Source organism: Lepidochelys kempii, chromosome 7 (genome assembly GCF_965140285.1).
Source record: "Lepidochelys kempii isolate rLepKem1 chromosome 7, rLepKem1.hap1, whole genome shotgun sequence".
Classification (NCBI taxonomy): Eukaryota; Metazoa; Chordata; order Testudines; family Cheloniidae; genus Lepidochelys; species Lepidochelys kempii.
In genome coordinates this window covers 22358397-22381561 of record NC_136386.1, presented here as the reverse complement: position 1 = coordinate 22381561, position 23165 = coordinate 22358397, and the positions used below count along the sequence as shown (strand labels likewise).

General features: G+C 52.7%; 1 protein-coding gene across 3 annotated transcripts in view; it reads left to right on the top strand.

Annotated features, from left to right (window-relative positions):
* Positions 1-23165, top strand: part of PLXNA1 (plexin A1) — a 267177-nt gene that overhangs the window by 226679 nt on the left and 17333 nt on the right. For all 3 annotated transcript variants that reach the window (XM_073351345.1, XM_073351346.1, XM_073351347.2), the window contains 8 exons: positions 1957-2213; positions 9011-9077; positions 16240-16386; positions 17711-17870; positions 18874-18977; positions 19865-19961; positions 20659-20849; positions 22863-23032. In XM_073351345.1, coding sequence (XP_073207446.1) covers positions 1957-2213; positions 9011-9077; positions 16240-16386; positions 17711-17870; positions 18874-18977; positions 19865-19961; positions 20659-20849; positions 22863-23032 — 1193 coding nt within the window. The remainder of the gene's footprint in view (positions 1-1956; positions 2214-9010; positions 9078-16239; positions 16387-17710; positions 17871-18873; positions 18978-19864; positions 19962-20658; positions 20850-22862; positions 23033-23165) is intronic.

The window sequence follows — 23165 nt, the reverse complement described above, 5'->3', positions numbered from 1 at the left end:
AGAAAGCCTCGTCTACCTCATCCTCCTGGTCTGGTGGTCTAGAGCAGACATGCATCACAACATCACCCTGGTTGGTCTCCCCTCTAAACTTAACCCAAAGACTCTCAACAGGCTTTTCTGCAGTTTCATACTGGAGCTCTGAGCAATCTTACTGCTCCCTTACATACAGTGCAACTCCTCCACCATTTTCCTCCCCTGCCTGGCCTTCCTGAACAGTTTATACCCATCCATGACAGTGCTCCAGTCATGTGAGTTACCCCACTAAGTCTCTGTTATTCCAATCACATCATAGTTCCTTGGCTGTGCCAGGACTTCCAATTCTTCCTGCTTGTTTCCCAGGCTTCTTGCATTTGTATACAGGCACCTAAGATAACTAGCCGATTGCCCTACTTTCTCAATATGAATCAGAAGGCCTCCCCTGTTGCACCCTCCTCTTTATGTATCCTCCTGGTATCCCACTTCCCCACTTACCTCTGGGCTTAGGTCACCATCCCCTGGCAAACCTAGTTTAAAGCCCTCCTCACTAGATTAGCAAGCCTGCCTGTGAAGATGCTCTTCCCTCCCTTTGTTAGGTGGATTCCATCTCTTCCTAGCAATCCTTCTTGCTGGAACAACATCCCATGGTCAAAGAATCCAAAGCCCTCTCTCCGCCACCACCTGCATAACCACGCATTTACCTCCACAATTCGGTGGTCCCTACCTGGACCTTTTCCTTCAACAGGGAGGGTGGACGAGAACATGACTTGCACCTCAAACTCCTTTATCCTTCTTCCCAGAGCCACGTAGTCTGTAGTGACCTGCTCAAGGTCATTCTTGGCAGTATCATTGGTGCCCACATGGAGAGGTAGGAAGGGGTAGTGGTCTGAGGGCTTGATCAGTCTTGGCAGACATTCCGTCACATCCTGAATTCTAGCTCCAGGTCAAGCAGCACACTTCTCAAGTTTTCTGGTCTGGATGGCAGATGGATGACTCTGTCCCCCTTAGGAGGGAGTCTCTGACCACCACCACCTGTCTCCTCCTCTTGGGACCCCCATCCCTAGTTCAATGCATCCCATGCCTTCCAGTTGATGGGGTCTCCTTCTGATCCCTTCCCTCAGATGACTCTTCCAAACCATTCTCCGCCATAGTACCTGTGCAGAGAGCCTGAAAACGGTTTCTTACCCCTATCTGCATTGGGGGTACATGGGTTCTCCCCTTTCTTCTTCTGGAGGTCAAATGCTGCCAGTTTTCTTCTCTGTTCTGCACTGCCCTCTCTGATTCTTCCGCATGCTGTGCCTGCAGTAACAAACACTGACTTCTGTCCAGAAAATCTTCGTTTTCTCTGATGCAGCGCAGGGTCGATACTTGGGTCTCTAGTCCTTTAACCTTCTCCTCCAATATGGAGACCAGCTTGCATTTCCTACGGACGAAGTCGCTTCTATCCTCTGGGAGAAAGACAAACCTGGCACATCCTGTGCAGGTCACAACAGCTGATAGCTCACTATCCATGATGTCTTCCTTCTAAGAGTGTCTTTAGATGTTGTATTTACTGCTCACAGAAGCCTGAAAGGCAAAAAAAAACCTCTGTGGGAACTCCCGCCAAGTGAGCTTCCAGGCAAGCTCCCTCAGTTTGCCTGTCCTCTGTTTGCTGCCGGCTATTCCAGAATTGTTCACTAGGGGGGTTCTTTCCTCTTCATCCGGAGTACCCAGTACTGGCCACTGCTAGAGACAGGATGCTAGCTAGATGGGCAACTGGCTATACCTGGTATGACAATTCCTATATTCCTTGATTTCCCCGCTGCAGCATGCCTGGTAGTGCACATGAAGTCAGATGTGCTTCTCTGAGCTCTCTGCATTGCTAAGGCACAGAATGGGAAGGAGAGTAAGTCCAGGACACTAACAAGGTGCAGTCCCCCTTCCTTCTCCAGCATGTCTGCCCCCAAAGTCTGACTCAGGGTGGTTGTTTTGTCCCCTCAGGTCCAGGCGAATGTGGAGAAGTCCTTGAGCCTCTTTGGGCAGCTCTTGAACAAGAAGCATTTCCTGCTAACCTTCATCCGCACCTTGGAGGCGCAACGCAGCTTCTCCATGCGGGACCGGGGCAACGTGGCTTCCCTGATCATGACAGCGCTGCAGGGGGAGATGGAGTATGCCACAGGCGTGCTGAAGCAACTCCTCTCAGACCTGATTGAGAAGAACCTGGAGAGTAAGAACCATCCCAAGCTGCTCTTGCGGAGGTGAGTGTCTGTCTAAAATATATGCTTCGGATAGACTCTGATGGAGCCCCCGCTGGCCCGTGCTACCGGTACAAAAAGTGCACCATGATCTTCATCGCCGGTGTACAAAGCTCCATGAAAGTCTCACGATGTCTGTGCCTCTGGTGACGATTCCCGCTCACCTGCCACACAGCAAAGGGGAGGAATCAGTGCTGATGCCGTTGGCCATGGTGGAGTATAAGGGCATCTTGCTCTGCAGTGTGAAAGCAGAGGTGTTCTGTCCACTGCTCTAGCCTGTGGTTCCTTGTGGTCAAACTCTGGAGAGCACAACAGTTTGGTATGCGAACCGCTGCCCTGCTCCTGCCCCCTCATCCCTGTGTATGTCTGTGCATGTATTGGAAGTGCACTGTGCCCCCCTTTTGTGATGTGATCCGGTGTCTTCTCCATCAGCTGAGGTGGTGGCAGCATCCAATGGATACGACCCTTGGTAAAGCATTTCCTTGGTTGTGTGAGAGATTCACTCAGAAAGACTTCCCTGCAAGAGATGGGTGTGGGACCTTGGGAAAAGCTCCCTGAGTTTCAGATAGTCGGGTGCTCAGAAGCTGTGCTTTATTTCAGTGCTTAGAGAACCTTGCAAGTTTTTTTTTTAAGCCAGGGATTTAGAAGCTAGTTGCTTTCTGAAGTTCTTTGATGTCAGATCGAACCCTTCAGTGCTGGAGATGGAGCTTTCTCAGGGTACCAGGCTATTCCTTGGAAGTGAAACCCTCAGTTTCTTCCACTCCCTGGACAGCGTGTTTTTCCCTGCTGGGTCCCTAGTGCAGAAATTCACACTTCCCTATGAGACCTTTGCCTGTAGATTTCCTCCTCACCCCGTCCTGGCTCTGGCTGCTTTGAGGTGTAGGGAGAGGGCCAGACATGCCCATCCTTCTGTACTGCCTTTGCAGGCTTCCAAATTGGCCAATATCAGGTGTCCAGCACCTGTGGGTTCCTAGGCTCGAGGTTAGCCAGGATTCCCGCCAGGTCTGCCATTGGATGAGTGCTGTGTTGTATCAGTTGTGGTGCAGGGCCCCTGCCATGTGTACGTTAGATGGCGGGCTGCAGTGGCAGGAGCCACTGGCAGTACCAACGCGTTGGACCTGTAACTTGTTGGTTCCCGCCCAGTTTTTCAGCCACTTCAGACAGTTTTTCCTCTGTCTCTAGGAGGCTCCCAGTGCCTGGCTAGCATGAGAGAGGGAAAACATATCCATGGTTTTCCCCAGTGCTAACTGTGGGGCTTCTCATTTGACTTACGTGCGGAGATGTGGAATGAGTAGGGGAGGTGTTGGCATCATGCACTAAAGGCAAATTGATCCATGGCTAACAGCTGCTTGGACAACGGGAACTCCGCATCACTGGGGATGCTGTGTAGAGTTGGAGACCTATGGTGAGCTAGCACAGGCTGCTGCTACCACTGCAGTGATGCACCCAGCTGCATCCTGCCGGCGTTCCGGCGCTCCCTCCGGCACCCTGCCATTCCCGCCGGCGTTCCGGCGCTCCCTCCGGCACCCTGCCATTCCCGCCGGCGTTCCAGCGCTCCCTCCGGCACCCTGCCATTCCCGCCGGCGTTCCGGTGCCTCTGCCATTCCCGCCGGCGTTCCGGCGCCTCTGCCATTCCCGCCGGCGTTCCAGCGCTCCCTCCGGCACCCTGCCATTCCCGCCGGCGTTCCAGCGCTCCCTCCGGCACCCTGCCATTCCTGCCGGCGTTCTGGTGCCTCTGCCATTCCCGCCGGCGTTCCGGCGCTCCCTCCAGCACCCTGCCATTCCCGCCGGCGTTCCAGTGCCTCTGCCATTCACGCCGGCGTTCCAGCGCTCCCTCTGGCACCCTGCCATTCCCGCCGGCGTTCCAGTGCCTCTGCCATTCCCGCCGGCGTTCCAGCGCTCCCTCCGGCACCCTGCCATTCCCGCCGGCGTTCCAGCGCTCCCTCCGGCACCCTGCCATTCCCGCCGGCGTTCCGGTGCCTCTGCCATTCCCGCCGGCGTTCCAGCGCTCCCTCCGGCACCCTGCCATTCCCGCCGGCGTTCCAGCGCTCCCTCCGGCACCCTGCCATTCCCGCCAGCGTTCCAGCACTCCCTCCGGCACCCTGCCATTCCCGCCGGCGTTTCGGTGCCTCTGCCATTCCTGCCGGCATTCCAGCGCTCCCTCCGGCACCCTGCCATTCCCGCCGGCGTTCTGGTGCCTCTGCCATTCCCGCCGGCGTTCCGGCACCCTGCCATTCCTGCCGGCGTTCCGGCACTCCCTCCGGCGCCTCTGCCATTCCTGCCGGCGTTCCAGCGCTCCCTCCGGCACCCTGCCATTCCCGCCGGCGTTCTGGTGCCTCTGCCATTCCCGCCGGCGTTCCGGCGCTCCCTCCAGCGCCTCTGCCATTCCCGCCGGCGTTCCAGTGCCTCTGCCATTCCCGCCGGCGTTCCAGTGCTCCCTCCGGCACCCTGCCATTCCCGCCGGCGTTCCAGGGCTCCCTCCGGCACCCTGCCATTCCCACCGGCGTTCCGGCGCCTCTGCCATTCCCGCCGGCGTTCCGGCACCTCTGCCATTCCTGCCGGCGTTCCAGTGCTCCCTCCGGCACCCTGCCATTCCTGCCGGCGTTCCGGTGCCCCGGACAGCATCCTACCGGTGTTCCAGCGCCCCTGCCATTCCTGCCGGCATTCCGGCGCTGCTTCCGGCCTCCACCATTCTCACCGGCGTTCCAGTGCCCCGGACCACCTTCTGGCACCCCTTCCAGCAACCTGGTGCTCCTGGCCTTTACTTGGCCAGGAGCAGTTACCAGCAGTCAGCATCTCCCCACTTGTGAAAACTCTCAGCAGTACTTTACCCCACCTCAATGGCCTCCGTAGCTGACTCCCTGGTTGGTTGCCACCAAGCGAATGTGCAGCTCCCACCTGGCTGGAATGCTCCAATGTCTCCTTAGGCTGTGTCAGGCTTCCCTTCTGCAATTAACCCTCCCCCATGCCTCTTCAGGGCATGTTCACATGACCAGGCAGGCCAGGGGTTTCATGCAAGTCAAGTGGATTTTCACAAGCAGCTTGTCTGGCACGGGGCGGGGGGAGAGACGGGAGCAGGAAGGGAGTGCGAGCAGGCGGCAGCCTTCCAGCTCCACTGTGAGTCTGCTGTGCCCCATCAATACTTAATGACAGAGCTGAGCAGTCCTCTCACGGGCCGATGAATATTGAAAGATATACCAAGTGCAGAACAAAACCAATTAATAAACGACACCATCACAGCACCTGGCCTCTCCCTGCTTCCTTCCTCTTCCTAGAGCTCGCCTTTCCCAGTGCCACACTGTCCTCTACCCAGCACCACAGCACCTGAGGGCTCCAGGAGAAGGTATGTGTACGTACTCAGGGTTTCCAAGGTCTGTTGGCCTTTGCATAGGTGTCGCTTAGGGGCTTGCTGCTCTTTTGGGCATAGAGATCAATTTCCAAAGAGTGGAATTTTTCATTGGAAGTACCAAGATAGGTACCCTTCTTCTAGGTCTTCTACTAACCACCTCCAGTCTGTGTGTTTCTCTTTGGGTGACTGCTTCCCCTCCCTGTGTCACAGTTTTCCCATCTGTAAAATGGGGTTGACCTGTACCTCCCAGGAGTTCTGTACTTTTTAATGTCTGCCCTGAGTGCCGCAGATAGAAGGTGCCTGGGGAGGATACATGGACCAAGTTCTGGCTATTGACCTGGTGAGGACTTTGCCTGAGTAAGACCCTGGGGATGTGACCTTGTGGGTTTTCCTTTCTCTGCACAATCTCACCATTATCCTCCTCCCCAGCACTCTGCTTGCACTGCCTTTCCCCTCCTCTCTTGCAACCGCTCTCCCGTTTACATAATACAACTGGTTTCACTGAAATATTTAAGCCGGATGATCAGATTGTGGGTCACTTGGAGCACTGCAGAGCCGCTGCCAAGCAAAGCTCCAGAATCAAGAAAATCAATATCAGTAAAAGGAGAGCGAGTGAGCCCTGGCTTGGGGAGCCCCCGGCAGCCGTATCCTCCAAATCGTGGCAGCGGTCCAAGGCCAGCGAGGAAAGCAGGCCCAGCCCTCGCTACCTCTGTCTCAGCTTGCACAGATGCAGGAGGAGTTTGTGTTCCCAGAGGGCCTAAGCAGCGCGGAAGATTTAATGCAGTGGGTGTTAGATTTATTGAGGTGCATCGGAGGAGCTGTGAGGGGCCCACAAGCGGAATAGCAGGGGGGACTGACAGGCAGGAGCGAGGGGTACTGGCAGAGAGCAGTGTGGGGGGTCAGGCCTCAGTAGCAAGGAGTGCTGCAGGGCAGGATTGAGGTGTATTGGCCATGGCTAGTCCTAGCTTGATCCCTTTCTTTTTACTCTCATCTAATTGCTGTGTGGTTATGTTCAAGGAATGAACCGATTTCCACCAGTCCCCATGCCCTCACACAAGAGCTGAGTTCTGGGCTCTTCCTCCTCCATCCTTTGTAGTCGGCTGCTGGTGGATAAGGGGGTGGGATTGAACATCAAGAGTAACAGGATTAACTTTAACCAGGCCGGAGAGATGTGGTGTTTAGTAATTTTACTGTTGTATAATCCCCTCTAACTGTGGCACCTGGCCATATCGCAGATAAATACGAACATCCGCTTGTAACCATGACTGTGGAAGAATCTCCCAAGGGAAGCTGAAGCTGACTTGAAAATGAACGGGAGGGGCTATTCTGCAACTCTCGTACAATCCGGACGGCTGGGGAGGGATGTCTATTAAACTTCTTCATTTTCATCCTCCAGTTCCCTCTTTCCCGTGATACCTTCTCCTTCTCACATGCACCCCTCCCCTTGAAGAGCAGACTGAGGTGGGGGCAGGACTGCTCAAAAGCAGCTCAGATGAAATTAACACTAGGAAAGGTGATCTGCTCCAAACAGTCTGTGATCATTAATTGTTCCCTTCCCATTCTCCCCACGTGGCGCTTCCTTTGTGTCACGGGGACGCGGCGCAAAGTCTGCAGGACTCCAAGCGTTGGGGTTTTTTGTTTTTTAAATAAAGGCATTTTTCTGTGTTCCTCTTCACTCCCCCAGTGCAGCGGGAAGGCAGTTACCTTCTCGAGGTCATTAGTGTTGCTTGTGCTTTTGTGAGCATCTGCATTCGAAAATAGCTGATCTGATGATTAATGGATAGAGCAGCTGAAAAAGCATAACTAGAGAATTTCAGTGGGAACGGTCTGGGTTTTTTCTTCTTAAGGAAGTGCGAGTGGCTTTTTAAAGAAATGAATGTGTTAAAGAGAACGTTGATCCTGGTGACAGCACGAGGCCTCTCATGTGCAGGGACGTACAAGTTGCAAGCAGACACCATGCAAGTTTCCCCTATGCAGCCTGCCCGATTCACCTCAATCCAGATCTGCATCATTCGCTGCTGTTCCATTCCTGCCCTGCCTCCAGAGTTCGGCTGATCACCTCACCGCCAACCTGTAGCACCCTCTCTTATTCCAGACCGAGGCTTCTCACGCAGTTCTGTCTGTGCACTTCAATCCTGACCCACATCATCCCCTGCTATTCCTCTCCTGGGCCCCTTCACGCAGATCTGTTGGTCCACCTCACGCCTGACCTGCAGCCCCTACTATTCCAGTTCAGGCCCTCTGCTGTCTGGACATGACTAACTGTGCTGGAATTTTAGGTGGTTTTGTGATATTCCCAAATGTGCATAGGAAACAATTCTGCACTCCCCGTCCCTACTCTCCTACAGTGTTTTTGCGCATGATGTGATCCAAATTGGAACTGAGCTTTCCAGAAGCAAGAGGCTGCTTCCAGAGGCTGCACCCCCGAAGTTTGATAAGTATCACTTTATCTGTCAGTCTCTGTGTTTCAGCGCCTTGCGGAGCTAGCACTGACTGACAGCTCCATCAAAGTTTGCTCCAAACTCCTCCTCCATCACATTCACCTTGCTGGGAAACAGGCATGAGCCACACCAAGGATCACCAGTCAGCCCACCTCCACTCCATGGGCAAGGAACCGATCATAGGGGATAAACCCCCCTTTTCTTGGTCAAGGATCCTTGCTCAGTGCTTCAAAGGAACATGGAAGACAGCCTAAGTTTCCAGTTGGTTCATGTGTAGGGTCCATTGCTTGTGCAGAATATTGTAAAGGATGGCCTTTACTGGCTGAAATCACATCTGCTGAACCATGTGTCATAGGCCATGCATTGCTAGCAGCTTATGGTGATTCTCCTTTAGCTCAAGTGGCAGAGGCCTGAGCGTCTGGAGCAGAAAGATCAGAGTTGTACCCCAGCTGTTGCCGAAGTTCTGCATGGCCTAAGTGTACAGCATGGTGACAAATATGGTGTTCTAGAATTTGTCGTAATATTTGGATTTGTTATAATATTCATATTGGATGCCTCAAATGCCCTCCTCCCATTGAAGACATTAAGATGAACCCCAGTGGGTGAAATTTACGAGATCCACCTCAAGTTCCCCAGTTAAGGAGGAGCCGTGGCTGCTGTCTCCTCCCTACTAAGGTGATGCTGTCAGGGAGTGGAGCCAGCTCTGCTTCTCCCTTTGGCTGGATTCCTGTGTCTGAGTCCTGGAGGTGAGCAGGCTCCTCTCTAATGAGCTCTCCCTGTGGCAGGCCGGGATTGACTCCCAAAGGGACCATCTTTAGTTTTTTGTCATAGCAACCCCCAGGACTCTTACTGCCGCCTCCTGTCCCTTTGTTCTGAGTTTTCTGCCTTCCAGGATGACCTGTAAAGCAGATGAGAAATGGGTAAAAGGTCCGAGACTGAGGAGACTACAGGAAAAATCGGAGACCTCCACTTCTCTGTTGTGACGTTCTTATTCTCTGCCTTCCCTACAGGACGGAGTCTGTGGCTGAGAAGATGCTGACGAATTGGTTCACATTCCTCCTGTACAAGTTTTTAAAGGTGAGTGTGGAAGAGACCACTAGCCCCAGGGGCCAGGGCCTGGCCTCTTCCCTGTGGGAACCACCTCTGTGCTGGGATGGGATGGTGTGTGGATGGGGAGCCAGGAGATCTGGGTTCCCAGGTCTGCCACTGACTTGCTGTGTGACCGTGGGCACATCACTTCCCCACTTAGTGCCTCAGTTTCTCCCTCTTTCTGTAAAATGGAGCTAGTGATTCTGACTTACCTCCCCACAGGGCAGGGTCATGAGGCTAAACCCAATTCTGTCTAGCCTAACACAAAGGGCTGGTCTACACTGGGAACTTACATCTCTCAGAGGTGTGGAAAACCCACCCCCATGAGAGACGCAGCTATGCCAACCTTATCCCCGGTGTAGACAGTGCTAGGTCTCTGGAAGAATTCTTCCGTCAACCTAGCTAGTATCTCTCGGGCGGGTGGATTAGGAGAACTCCTGTTGGCACCGATGGTGTCTGCACTGGAGCGGCGCAGCTGTAGTGGTTTAAGTGTAGACATACCCACAGTGTTCTGAGCTCCCTGCATGGAAGGTGCTAGAGCAAGGCCCGGTGCTGGTGTCATCTGAATCCTGAGGGCCGTACTCAGCCCAACCCCCACTTACGGGAATGGGAGTTTGCCAGAGTAATGCAGGAGCCAGGGCCCCAGGATTGGCCCCTCCCTGTTCAAGCTCTAGCTGTGAATGCTCTGTAGCCCATTCAACGCAGAGCCTGTTCTGCTGCCCTGCCCTGTCTAGTCAGCTGCTTTGCTTTTCTCTGTATCTTTTATAGCTAAGGCTGTTCAGCAGGGAAATGGCACCTTGCGGAGTCCCTCGGCTCCAGCCATTCACCCCCCCCACTCCACAAAACTGCCATCGTGCTGACTGATGTGTTGGCAGTGTGGGGTGGGGACGCCGAGTGGGGGCATGAATAACAGGAGGCAGGTAGACTCTGAGCAGCAGAGGTGCTGGTCTCACGCCCACATCCTGTAGGCCCAGCATGGCAGATCAGCAACACAGGAGCCGAATGGCCTCTCAGTAGGCTGTTATTCCGAGCTGTTCAGGAGGTGTCAGTGCCTTTAGAAGGAGCCCCCTTCTTTCAGCCAGGCTCACTGCATCTCCATACCCAGTTGGCACACAGCATCTGCGTTTCCTGCCCTGCACTTGCAAACCTGGTGGCCATAATTCACCTGGGCGCAGCTCCACCCACAGTAGCAAGGGAGGAAGCTGAGGTGTAAATGGAGTGGGAGTATTTTTACCGCTGGCTCATCTAATATTATTCAGTGGAGATAAAGCCACCCGAGTGCTGTCTACACAACCATCCCCACCGTTAGGGCTGCAGCGGTGGGAAAGTGCAGCGGCAGAGTTCGCTGGCAGAGTGGTAGGACCAGCGGTCCGCTGCGTGCTCCAGAAGGAAGCAAGCTGGGTTAAATGTGCTGCCTGTTTGTCAGTCAGCAGAGCCGCTTCCCCAGGATCTCGCCTGGCGTTTACTCAGCGAGTCCTGGTGGCACGGAGCCGTTTTTGTGCGATTTCATCCCTCATTAAGATAAAGAAGGTTTGAACCATTTCCAGGAGAGGAGTGTGGGTGAGTAGGCGCCTGCGCAGACCTGAGTGATCGCCAGGGAGAGGTGATTTATAATATCACTTAAATGCACTTCGCGTCGTGCCTCTGTCTAGGGATGGCCCCTATCTATAAAAATATATCTGTACAGTGTCTGTCGTTTTCCCACGGCAGGAGAGGAGTGAGGTTTTGCCTTTAAAAACCTGCCGTGTCCTCCTCACTCCGTGGGTTTGCATTTGCGCATCATGCTTTGCGTCACACGGGGTTTCAAAGGGCGTTATAAATGCAGGCAGCAAATGATCCCATGCCTAGCACCCTTCACCACAGCATGAGGGGAGGGAAATATTCAGGTCAGTGGGACAGAATCCCACTTTGCGGAAAGTGGCAGGTGATCTCCTGAGGGCCAGACCTTTGGAAAAGATTTGCTATTGTAAAATACAATTGAGTGCATTTGTGCACCTGATTTGCTCGTGTAATTGTGACTGCATGCAGTTGCAGTGCTTGGACATGCTAATGCCCCATGATGCATCTAGCTGGCTCTTTGCTCATGAAAACAGTGCCAGTGTGTGAGCGAAGGGGGTTGCAAAGGCCCTCACGTTTCTGTGCGTGTGTCTGTGCGTATTCTAACAACGGGTTTCTGGCTGCGTGTGCGGGGCATACGGGAGCTGGTCTCGTTCAGATGAAACCCACAGAGTGAGCTACTGAGGTAGGCAAATTGTGTTCCGTGAAGGGTGAAGGGCTCAACTAATGCTGCTGGGAGTTGAACATGCAGTTCAGGATCTGGCTGTTTCAGCCTCAATGCTGAGCCGATGTCCTCTGTGTGCTTTGCCCTCCTTGCTGACACCTCGATACATTGTTGTCTGATTTGAAAGCTCCTCTGAGTCAATTCACTCACTGCCGTCTGTCCTGGGGCATGACTCCCGCTAAGAAGTTAAGAGGAAAAGAGAGACATGGGGAGGGGCCAGGAACATCTCCTCTGTATGGAGATGTTTGGCTAACTGGCAGTGGGAGCGGATAGTCTCCCGGGTCTAAAGAGCAGTGAAGAGAAGGATTATTTAGGGTGGAACCGAGGGGCATAATTAAAGGAAAATGTATGCAGATTACCAGGACAAACTTGCTGGCAGTGAGATCTGTTAGGCTGTGAGATAGTCACCCTGGAGAAGTGGTGGAAGCCTCATTGCTTGCTTGGAACACCTAAAATTAGCCTGGACAAGACCCTAGAAGATGTGTCTGATAGGGACTGCTCCTTGGTCTCAGGGAGATGGAACGCGTGGGACCTGCTAGAGCCATGTAATTTCTGTGATTCTGTGAGGTGAGGGTTGCAAGTGGCAGGGAGAGGAAACCCTGGAGCTGGATGGAACAGGTATTGCAGCAGACAGTTTGCCAGCAGGGAAACATATGTCTTGCACCAAGTAGTGGTAATTGTGCATGTAAATTAGGCATGCGGACGTGCTAGCCTTTTTGTGTGCACAGCTGCTAGGACACTTCTCAGAAACAACTGCCCTTGAAGGGCCCTGATGCACTTTTTGTTTGATTAGCGGTTGACCTGGTGTCTTCCTCTGATGTGAGCTGCTGCTGCTGATCTGGTGCAAAGCCATAGAAGGCAGGGCCTCTTGTCTCCGGCTTTCCCCCAAGAAGAATTTCCAGGAGCACGTATGGCCAATGACAGCAGGAGTGCAGTGAGCAGGGTGCAATTTTTACACTCGCAGACCCATTTGCCCCCCATGCCTGCGTGCATTGTGACCACGGTCTAGCAGGGTGGATGCACCCCCTGGTGCCCCCATGGTAGCTAGCACCTGGAGATGCGGCTGCACAGAGGGATCTGGCAGCATGTGACTCAGAGGAGCAAAGCAAGCCGGCCAGTCATCATACACAACTGGGACATTGCGTATTGTTTCTCACAGTGCAGTGCCGGTGTCTAGCCACCCAGTGTAAGAATGAAACCGGTCCTTGGATAGGATCCCAGAGCTCTTCTCTCTTCCTGCCTAGGTGTCTCCTGGCCCTACCTCTTGAGGAGGAAATGGGGACAGGCAGCAGCAGTGGAATCACTAAGGCCTGGTGCTTTCATAGGGCCCTGCAGCAACATTCATCAGACTCTTAATGAGACACCCCAGGGGAAGGCAGAAGGGAAAAAAATAGAGACGAGCATTGAAAAATGCACGGTATTAGGTGCCTGATGAGCTAAATCTTATCAGTAAGACACTGTGAGCATTTGCTGACTTGGCTCAGACTGCCTAGGGCCTATCCTCTCCTCCCCCCCTCCCCCCCATGCAAATGTATGCGCCACACAAACATTCCCTTACACGCCTCCTTCCAGCAGCTTGTCTTGCGTGTGCACGGGAACTTCTGCAGGAGCATTTTCCTTTGTAACCTTTTCACAGACACACTAAGTGCTGGCAATGGTGCAGCCTGAAGCTTGGGCAGAATTGCGTTCTAGAGCCAGGCTGCCCTGTGTGCTGTCGGGGCGGTACATCATTGGGTACGTTTCAGAGAGGGGATCCCACACTGGGTTGTCCCTGGGCCCCTCTTATATTTTGCTTTCTGTAACAACCTGGAATTGTAGGGAGCTTCTAAGGGAACCATCTGGTCAAAGTCAAAGAAACCCCACTAGTTTCCAGGTAACATCCCTCTCTCCGACCTGGTTGGGAGGAGGTGAAAAGTGGTGGCGACGCTTTCCTTCATTCAGGGGAGTGTGACCATATAGGGCTAAGATGGCCTGTCCCAGGACTGTCCAACGGGATGCTTTGCAGGGTTCCACTGACATTGAGAATGGGATCTGCTGCAAACAGCTGATTGCTGGCTCTCTTGGACACTGGCTCCAGATCACCAGTCACTATCTCACAGCAGTGGGAGTGCATTGTGGTTTCGTTTTAGATCACCCGGGGGTCATGCACTCCAGCTCCACAGTGAGATGGCAACCAGTCCGGGCGCTGTCTGTCATCTTTGCTTCTGCTTGGAATGGACCAGAGAGTTAGTCAGAAAGAGTTTGGGGAAGGGGAGAACTGTCCAGCACAGGGCCATTGATAATGGGCCACAGAGCCTTTCACCTCTTATATTTGATTGTGGCAGGGAGTGACCAAAAATCATTCCCATCTAATGGTGACCTGTGTGAAATGATTGGGTGGGGTCAGTCCAGCTGCAAGAGAACAGGGGTCTGCAGCGTGGAAAAACCACCCTGATTGGCACTAATTGCTCCCTCTTGCTGGAGATCTCGGCAGAGACGCCAAGGATTGAATGGACTATAGGGACATACCTGTCATCCTTGGAGGGGGTCTCCGCAGTGCTGGGTGGAGGAAGCTCGCACTGCAGGTGCCTGGGCTGTCCTGCTTCCTCTAGGCTGACAACCTGTCACCGTTCCAGAATGCAAAACTCGCTTTAAAGGATCAAATTGGTTAATTAATGTCTCTCCAGCCCTTTGCATACAGAGAGCCCCGTATTCCACATTCATTTTCTTTCCAAAAGGGGGATCTGCAGAACCTCACTGGGCTGGAAAATGAAATGGGTCAGTGCTCAGGGGTGACATTTTTAAAAAGCAATCTGCTACGGCAGCGGGTTCCTGTAGAGAGTGGGGCCGGACTGCCGGCGAGAGGGAGAAAACTGCGTACTGAGAATGGAGCAGATAAACGAGATGTGACCAGGAAGGCTGCTCCAATTTATTCTTCATCTGTGTCACTTTCCCCCGGCTGGGAGTTTTACAGGAGCTTTTATAAGCAATCAAAGGAAGTGACTCCCTTTCTTTACTCTCATGAAAGCAGGCAAAGAAAGCGAACTAGAAAAGCAGGCGTTTCTCCGCCGACTGGAATGGAATTGCTGAGCGGGCTTGTTGGTTTACGGTCATTATTTTGCTTTTGCATTACGAGGAAGCTATTAATAAACAGCATGGCACCCACACTGGGGCTCTTTCTCCCTCTCTCTCTCTTTTCCAAGCTGACTTAATGAAGCCAAGTTTGCAAATGAAACATAATTTCAAAGACAGGCGTGTTGTCGGAAGGTCTGGGGATGATGTATGCCTGTTCCTGCTCGTTAGCAGCTGTCTCTTTAATTACCGCAGATGCTAACGAGATGCTAACAGCATATGGTGACAGGGAGAGCAGCCGCACTTTGCACCAAAGTACAATTTATTTGTAAGGCGGACGGGTTGGGGGGGGCAGTGCTGGTTGGGTGGAAGCTGCTGGATTTTTTTCTAGCCCCCAGCCCGCCCCTCTTCCTGTCCCTGTTTGGTCAGGGGTAAAGCCTGCTTCTTGGAGGCAGTTCAGAGGGAAGGTTCAAGTTGTGGGGCACTATGTTAGCAGTGTCATCGCTGTGGGACTTGGCTCTCCCCATTCTCACATCCCTGCTCTCCCAGGCCCCCTTCCATCTCCTCACCCCTTCCATTTGCCTTGACCCCGGTACGTTTCCATCCCATCCCCCCTCACACTTCCACCCCTCCCCTAGAGCCCCTGGCGCATGATGGTACCGTACCTACACCCTTGGCCTGGCCTTGTCTTTTTCAAGAATGTTGCAGTTTAATACATTTTCCATTGTGGCCCCTTTTCATGCATCACTATCCTGTAGTAATGCTCATTTCCATTTGTCTCCCCTTCCCCTCTTTACGGGGCCGTGAATGCTGGGGCAGTGGTGGCTGAAGGGTTGCAGAGGAGTTGGTTAGCACGTTGTTTCACAGTGAGGACATGTCCTGCTTCCTAAGCACGCAATGTGGGTGGCTACATGACTGGGTGAATTGAAGGAAACCCTATCACTCGGCCCAAGCCTCCACTGAGAAGCCAGTGAATGAGGTTGTTGGTAGTTAGTTGGCCTCTTAATCCTTCTGCCTCTTGAATCTGGCAGTGGTCCCCATCGCCATAATATCAGCGTTTTCTACTTATCCTTCTGGCTCTTAAAGGAAGCTAAGGGTGTAATCCTGGGTCCTCCCGCTTTGTAATCCTTGGATAGGGTCCATGATACCACCTCTCCCCACCCCCTTTGGCAGGGTGTCCCGTTCATGGGTGGTTTCCCTTGGCCAGTTCAGGCCATCGATTATACTCCACAAGCTCAGAAAACCCAAGATGGCTGACAGAGCTTGCCCAGATCAGATGTAGAGGGGTGCTCTGAGCACAGACTAGCTCTGCTGCTGACTCACTCTCTGATCTGGAGCTTAACCTCTCTGCCTGCGTCTCCCCCACGTGAGCAGGGTTCCTCAGAGAATGGCTGGAAAGCATTGTGGGAATGGGCTAGGGGTTATGATTCTAATTTAAAAATAGCAATGAAACAAACAGCAGCTGGTTCTGAGGGCGATAAAAAAGGTAAATTGCCTCCATTTGCCCCAGCTGTTGAGATCACAGCATGGGTCATTTTTGTGCATACCTAAGGCAATGTTTTATAGCTGATGCTCCCCAAAGCATTTTGCAACATAACACGTTTTGCTATTGTAACAGAGCTGCAGAAAGGTGGCCTGGGACTATCTTGGCAAGTGCTGGGGACAGTATTTATAAGGCCGCACACTGGTGATTGATCCTGAGAGGACACGGCAGACTCCTTCATTCTGCTTCTCCTTGCAGTAGATGAGGGCTTCCTTGAAGGGTTAGGGTTGGTGTCTGATGCCCTCTCGCTCTTCCCCCCTCCCTTTACCCCACAGGAGTGTGCTGGAGAGCCTCTCTTTATGCTGTACTGTGCCATCAAACAGCAGATGGAGAAGGGACCGATTGACGCCATCACCGGAGAGGCCCGCTACTCACTGAGCGAAGACAAGCTGATCCGGCAGCAGATTGACTACAAAATGCTGGTTAGTGCAAGCAGGAGCCTCGCCCAGGACTGGTTCTTGCCAGGACCCCTAGGTTCAGCTATTTAACGAGGTCTTTAAGGCGCCCAAGGTACTTTGCAGAGAGCAGTTTATGTTTCATTTTTCTCTTTCTAGCATCCCTGGTCATGCTTCTTACCCTGACCGTGTTGTTCCTCACGTGTCCTGGGGAGGGTGGGTGTGGCATGACAAGGCTCGCCATCACAGCAGACCTGGGAGAGCTTAAAACACGTCAGTCCCCCTCTTGGACGGATGTATACAGTGCACCAACACACCCTGGGGCTCTGACAGAGATGGAGGGGGAAGGAGATGCTACTGAGCGTAGCCCGTTGTGGGCAGGGGCTTGGACCAATCAGCCGATGGGTTTTCTGGGGTAGGGTGATGGTGTCTGTGCAAAGGGCAGAGATAGCTGCGGGTATTATATATCTTCTTCCTACTTTCCAGAGCCTGGAATTAGGTACTAGTTCTCACCTTCTCCCACCCCACCCACCTTGATTGCCTTGTCTGTCCAACCCCCTCTGGGTGATTCAATAAAACCCTTCCCATGACTAAACCCAGTGCTGACTCCTCCTTGCTTATCTTCACTTGGATTGCTTTGGAAGCGTGGGGGCGGGGGGTTGGTTACCCTTCTATTGCCTATTATCCACAGAACATGAATTGAGCTTTTACCTTTCAGAGCTAAGGGCCTGTCTACATTTAAAACGCTATAGTGGCACACCCGGGCCACTGTAGCGCTTCAGTGTAGACAGGAGGGGTTCTCCCATTGGCATAGGAAATCCATCTCCCCACTCAGGAGCTTGGATTTTTCACACCCTTGCCCGATTTAGTTAATCCAACCTAATTTTGCAATGTATGCCAGGCCTAAGATTATGTAGGAATAGTCTCCCTGAAGCACCATCTATTGCTTTGTCCCAACAAGACATCTGTGAAGTTGGCACTGCTGATTGTCCCATGTTATGCTCTCCAGAAGGTGGGGATAGGGACTTCTCCTACTCCACGTTCTCTGGAATATGTCCAGGCATGGGTGTGGCTCAGGATTGCATAGTTTTACAGGTTTGTTCTAGTTTACTGGCTGCTGGGATCCCCTTATTGATATCTCTCTGCCTTCCTGGAGTGAGGGGGTTAATTATATTCAGTTTGGGGGTCAGGGGAATGCTTCAGAGCTGCCACTCCTCAAAACTAAATGCCCCTGGATGTGGAGGCACAGCCAGTAGACAGCTGTGACACCTGTGTCCCTGGCTACATGTTCCTGGCCGAAGGTGAGATGCGTCCCATCACACAAGTCTCTCTGCTTCTCTGTGTTGTACAGACACTGAACTGCGTGAACCCTGAGAATGAGAATGCCCCCGAGATTCCTGTCAAGGTTCTGAATTGCGACACCATCACACAGGTGAAGGAGAAGCTGCTAGATGCCGTCTACAAGGGCGTTCCCTACTCCCAGAGACCCAAGGCAGGAGACATGGACCTGGGTGAGATTAAGAGACAAGAGGCATTTGCCATATGGCTAGGACAGATGGAGAATCAATGTTGACTAGAAGAGCCTAATGTGAGGGGCTTCAAGCTAGTCTGTTTCCAGAGAAGATGGAGGCAGAGCACCCAATGTAGGTGTCCTGTAGAACACGTGACCCAGAGGGGCCATTGCATCTGATCCTGTCTTAATCCACCACTGCATACCATAGAGAATGTATCCAGTAGCTACGGGCTAGCTGTTCAGTATGCAGGGTACACACAGCAGTGTGTATGATGGGAACAGCTTGGTGTTAAATGCTCCACACTGACTGCAATTCCCAGGCCTGGACTCCTACCCTCCGGGCTGCCCAGGACAGGCAGTGTAGAGATTATGGTTTTGGCCCTCTGAGAGGATGGGAGAGCCACACATCTCCCAACAGCGACACTGGGGAATGGTTTGAAAGGAGCATTGACTGAAGCTTCAAAGCAGGGGAGGAACCATTCAGTCCACCTTGGCTGGGGTTCTGGTGCTAGTGGCTTTGACCTCAAAGCAACAGCTGCAAACTACGGAGGAATCCTCACGGTGACAACAAAGATGGGAGGAACCTGGGGAATAAAACTGTGCATTGTAAGAACTGGAGGACAGTGGGTTGGAGACATCTCTGGGTTGGTTTGTGATGAGCATTCCTGGCAGTGGGTTGAGACTAGAGCAGAGGAGACCAGAAATGATGACCCATCCCATTCCCAGCGAGGGGCAGGAGGATGGAGAACAGAGGAGTAAAGTTAGCTCAGTGATGCCAGGCCCAAACTGATGCCCGGTCTCTTCACTTGGGTGCTTAGAAATGGCTTTTACCCCACGTCATGCCCAGTGCATTAGATACTCTGTAGAGGGAGCAGCTTCCTACCTGTTTGTGCCAGGGCTCAGCAGGCCTTGCTCCTTCTCTCTCCCTCTTCCCCTCCCATTCGTTTTGTGTCCCATCTAGAGTGCCACTAACTCCCTGCCTTTCTCTTTCATCGGTGCAGAGTGGCGGCAGGGCAGGATGGCCCGAATCATTCTGCAGGATGAAGACGTGACCACAAAGATAGACAATGACTGGAAAAGGCTCAACACCCTCGCCCACTACCAGGTCAGGTCGCCCACGGGGGTAAACCACTGGGGTAGGGCAGTGGGCAGTTGCCAGCTGTCAAGGAACTTGGCCTAGCCTGGGTACCTGGAGGTTTAATTTTCTTCCCTAGCATGTTGTGGGAACTGGGTTTGGCTGCCAGTCCATGTCCCTCACTTCTAGTGCTGCAGGGAGACCAGGCCAGGGGGCCTAATGGCCACTGCTGTGGGCTGGGCATCTGGAGACTTAGGTTCACTGCCCAGTGTTTCGATGTCTGGGGATGGCGGGCAACACCTGTGAGCCTCACAGAGTGGAGATGAAGCTGCTCATCTCCCTGCCCAGCAAACCCACCGGCGAGTGAAGGAACAGCATCCATTGGTTCTGATGAGCATCTCGTTTAGTGTTTCCCAGATGGAGGGATGAGACTGCAACTGGAGGCCTTCAGTGTGTGTGTGTGTGTGTGTAGGCCTTCTGTGTGTGTCTGTGTGTGTGTGTAGGCCTTCACTGTGTGTGGGTGTGTGTAACAGGATAGGAGATTGTTTCAGGGCTGCATCATGGCGTTGGGGAACCCTTTCCTTTCCCAAGGGTCAGTGAAGGGCCAGATCAGGGACCCCTATTATCTAATCTGAATTTCAAGGCAGCTGTTGGGATTCCCATTGGTTCAAGATCTTGCTACCTCCGGAAGCTCTGTTGTATGGAGTCGGTGGAGAACGGTGGTTCTGATTTGCATTAGCTGGTGATTGGTGCTCTAGAGGTGCAGTGCAGGGGGAAGGGGCGCAGAGTTTCCTGTGTCATTAGTGGACCCCAAAAGCTACTGGTTTCTCACTGCTGCAGTGGCATTCCCCTTGCTGTGCAGAACCTCTCTGTGCATCTCCGTGAGTCACATTCTGGTCACTCTGCTCTGCCTTTAGGTGACTGATGGCTCCTCTGTGGCACTGGTGCCCAAGCAGAACTCGGCGTACAACATCTCCAACTCTTCCACCTTCACCAAGTCACTCAGCAGATACGGTGAGTGTGGGGGAAATCCCACAGGCTGCTCTCTGGAGCCCACGGGAACAGCCCTTCTGGACGGGCCAGGGACAAGGGTGTGTACACAAAGCACAGAACAGAAAAGGAGGCAGACTACAGAATGCATGATGTATTGAAACAAGCGTCACCAAACCTCCCAGCTCTCTTGTGCCGTCTCCTTCGCTCTGGGCTCCATCCAGACTGTGAGCACAGCTTCCGGTAACCACATGCCCATCTCCTTTATTGGTGCAACGTGGTACACAGGGGAAATGTACATCCAGGGCAAACAGGGAGAGCTGCTAAGGGATCTCCCTTCCTAGGCAGCAAAAACACAGGTTGCAAACTCAAATAGGCACAGGGACGTCCGAGCCAAGGAAGTTTTGTGTACGTGAATTTCGGGTGCACAAGAGGTGCTGCATTGGGAGCTTGTAGCCTGAAGTCCTTTGTGCACCCCAGAACAGGTACAGTACAAGGAGCCACAGAGCAACTTTGCTTGCACTGTCCTGCCAGTGTGCCTCCGCCATGGCTGGAAGGGACCTTTTAGTCTGCTCAGACTAAAGCAAGAGGCCAGAGTGTGGGTGTGGTTGTGCTGTAGACACCTGTCTGCAGGCGAAGGGAAGGGAGGTAGAGGGGAAGCGGACAAGGATTAGGGTTTCAGTCAGGAGGGAAGTTCCCATTGCGTTTGATTTTCCCACAGAGAGCATGCTCCGGACAGCCAGCAGCCCCGACAGTCTACGTTCACGGACCCCCATGATCACACCGGACCTGGAGAGTGGCACCAAACTTTGGCACCTAGTGAAGAATCATGACCACATGGACCAGCGGGAGGGAGACCGGGGCAGCAAGATGGTGTCTGAGATCTATCTGACCCGTCTGTTGGCCACCAAGGTACAGCATTGGGAAGCAAGGCTGCCTGGTTGCATTCAAAGCGGGAGGGGAGGTGGGAGATGAGGGTGCTGACTAAGAACCATTCCTGGGATCCCCTTGATTGTGCCAGCCAGCCAGCTTCCTTGCCTGGTTACAGTACAGGTCAAATATAGATAATTCTGGCTAGATGCCTTTAATGTCTCCTATGGGCAAGGAGCAGTCTGGAATTAGGTTCATGCAGCTACTGTGACCCTCCCCCTGGATCTCCCAGCAGCTTGGCCCCAGAGGTTTGTACCTCCCACTGTTACGGCTGCGTCCAGCACGGTTCAAAATGTGCCCCATCTGTCCTGTTGCCTTTGAGTTCCACCAGGTGGCTCTGCCCCTTCCCTGTTGTCTCCATAGTCCACCGGATAACCCTGCCCTGCTATCTCCAGACTCAGCCCCCACCAGTGCCAAGCTCCACAGTGGGGCTCAACCCTCATTCCTGCTGTCTCCTCACCGAACCAAGCACTTGCAGTACCCATTACATCTGGCTAAGAAAATAGTTGCAAAGCCCAGTTTTGCAGCAAGGCTATTGAAGAAGCAAAGCTTCCGCCCATCCACTGGTTGCTGCAAACACTGATTTCCCCAGTGCTCTTCGTTCAGGTTGTGAGAGATGTTATCATTTTACCAGTGCTTTGCATTTGCAAAAGAGGGGCTGGGATAGCTTAGGACACAAATGCCCTAAATTCTGCCGTTGCCACGTGTACGGTCAATAGGAGAGGCAGACAAAACCCTACTGCTGTGCTTTGAGGGGAGGGACTCCTGTTAATTGCAGGAGCTGAGATACACATGCTATAAGGTATTCCTTCTCCTCCAAACCAACTGTAGCAATCTGCTGTGGACTTTAACTCCTTCACTGCTGGTGACCTGCACTGCTGTTATATTTCCAGCTCTGGTGGAGATCAGTGGCATGGTAGAACAAACCTGGAATATTCAGAAGCAAATCGAATATGTTCTGCCCTTGCAGAGCTAATGTAGTCAATAACACAGCCGGTGCATTCTATCTGGGATGGACCTGGTGCTTTTGGCAGCAAATCAGAGACATTAGACTGTAATGTCTCAGGGGCAGGGACCATGTCTTGTTTCTTTGTATAGTGCCTAGCACACTTTTGAGGTGCTTAGTGAAGAAATAATGATGATGTACTTCATACATTTGGCATCAGGGCAAGTTCCTCTTACTTGGGCATGCTCCAAACCTTCTGTAGCACAGCAGCTGCTGTATGTCTGAGACTGACCTAGAGAGGAAGGGTGGGCTCGTGGCTACGGCACTGAATCAGGACTCAGGAGATCCAGGTTCACTTAGCACTTATGTGTCTGTGTTCCCCATCTGTATAGTGGGGATAATACTTCCCCAGCTCGTACGGGAGCTCAGGGTAGATTCATTAATGTTGGTGAAGGACTCAGATACCATAATGGGAGTCACTTGGTCTATATGGTATTTTTCATTTGATTAGTTAATTCCAAGTAGTTCCTTTCAGTTGGGTTTCCAAGTTGAGTTCCGCTCACCAGGGGTTAAAAGTCACAACCACATCTATCTTTGGAATCCACTAACCAAACAATACAGCGCCATAGAAAAATGAATAATGCGAATGGGTTTCCCTCATTATTCAGACAGGGCAGTGACCATGAAGGAGGGACTATGCTATGTTGTAAAGCAGCACAATATATTTATCTTTTGGGGTGGACATGTAGTGGCTTGAGTTATGATGCCAGACGACACCCCAGAATTTCTGACGCAGGCTTGTGAGATCTTCTTGTCACCACAGTGTATTCTCCCCATTAAGGACCAGTGTGGTTCCACTGATTTCCTTGGTACCTCCTTTGGCTTCGGCCCTCCTCCCGCCAGCCCCATCTCAGATGATGGCCCATTACTGTTGGTAGCAGTCAGGTTAAGATCTGAAATTGATCGTTAGCCCCATTGCTTTCTCCTTTCTTCCAGTGCGTGACTTTCTGGGCAGTACTTAGCAGCCACTCTCCCTTTCTCATCTCCAGGGCACCTTGCAGAAGTTCGTAGATGACCTGTTTGAGACCATCTTCAGCACGGCACACCGTGGGAGCGCCCTGCCCCTGGCCATCAAGTACATGTTCGACTTTCTGGACGAACAAGCCGACAAACATCAGATCAACGATTATGACGTCCGGCACACCTGGAAGAGTAACTGGTAATTGGGCGGGTGGGAGGGGTGTCCGCGTTCCCATTTGTACTATCCCAGCTAATGAACATCTCCAAGCTTCTGAGGTGAAATTTGGTTATGCCAACCTCAGCCAGGGCAGATTAACACTAAAAGTGACCTG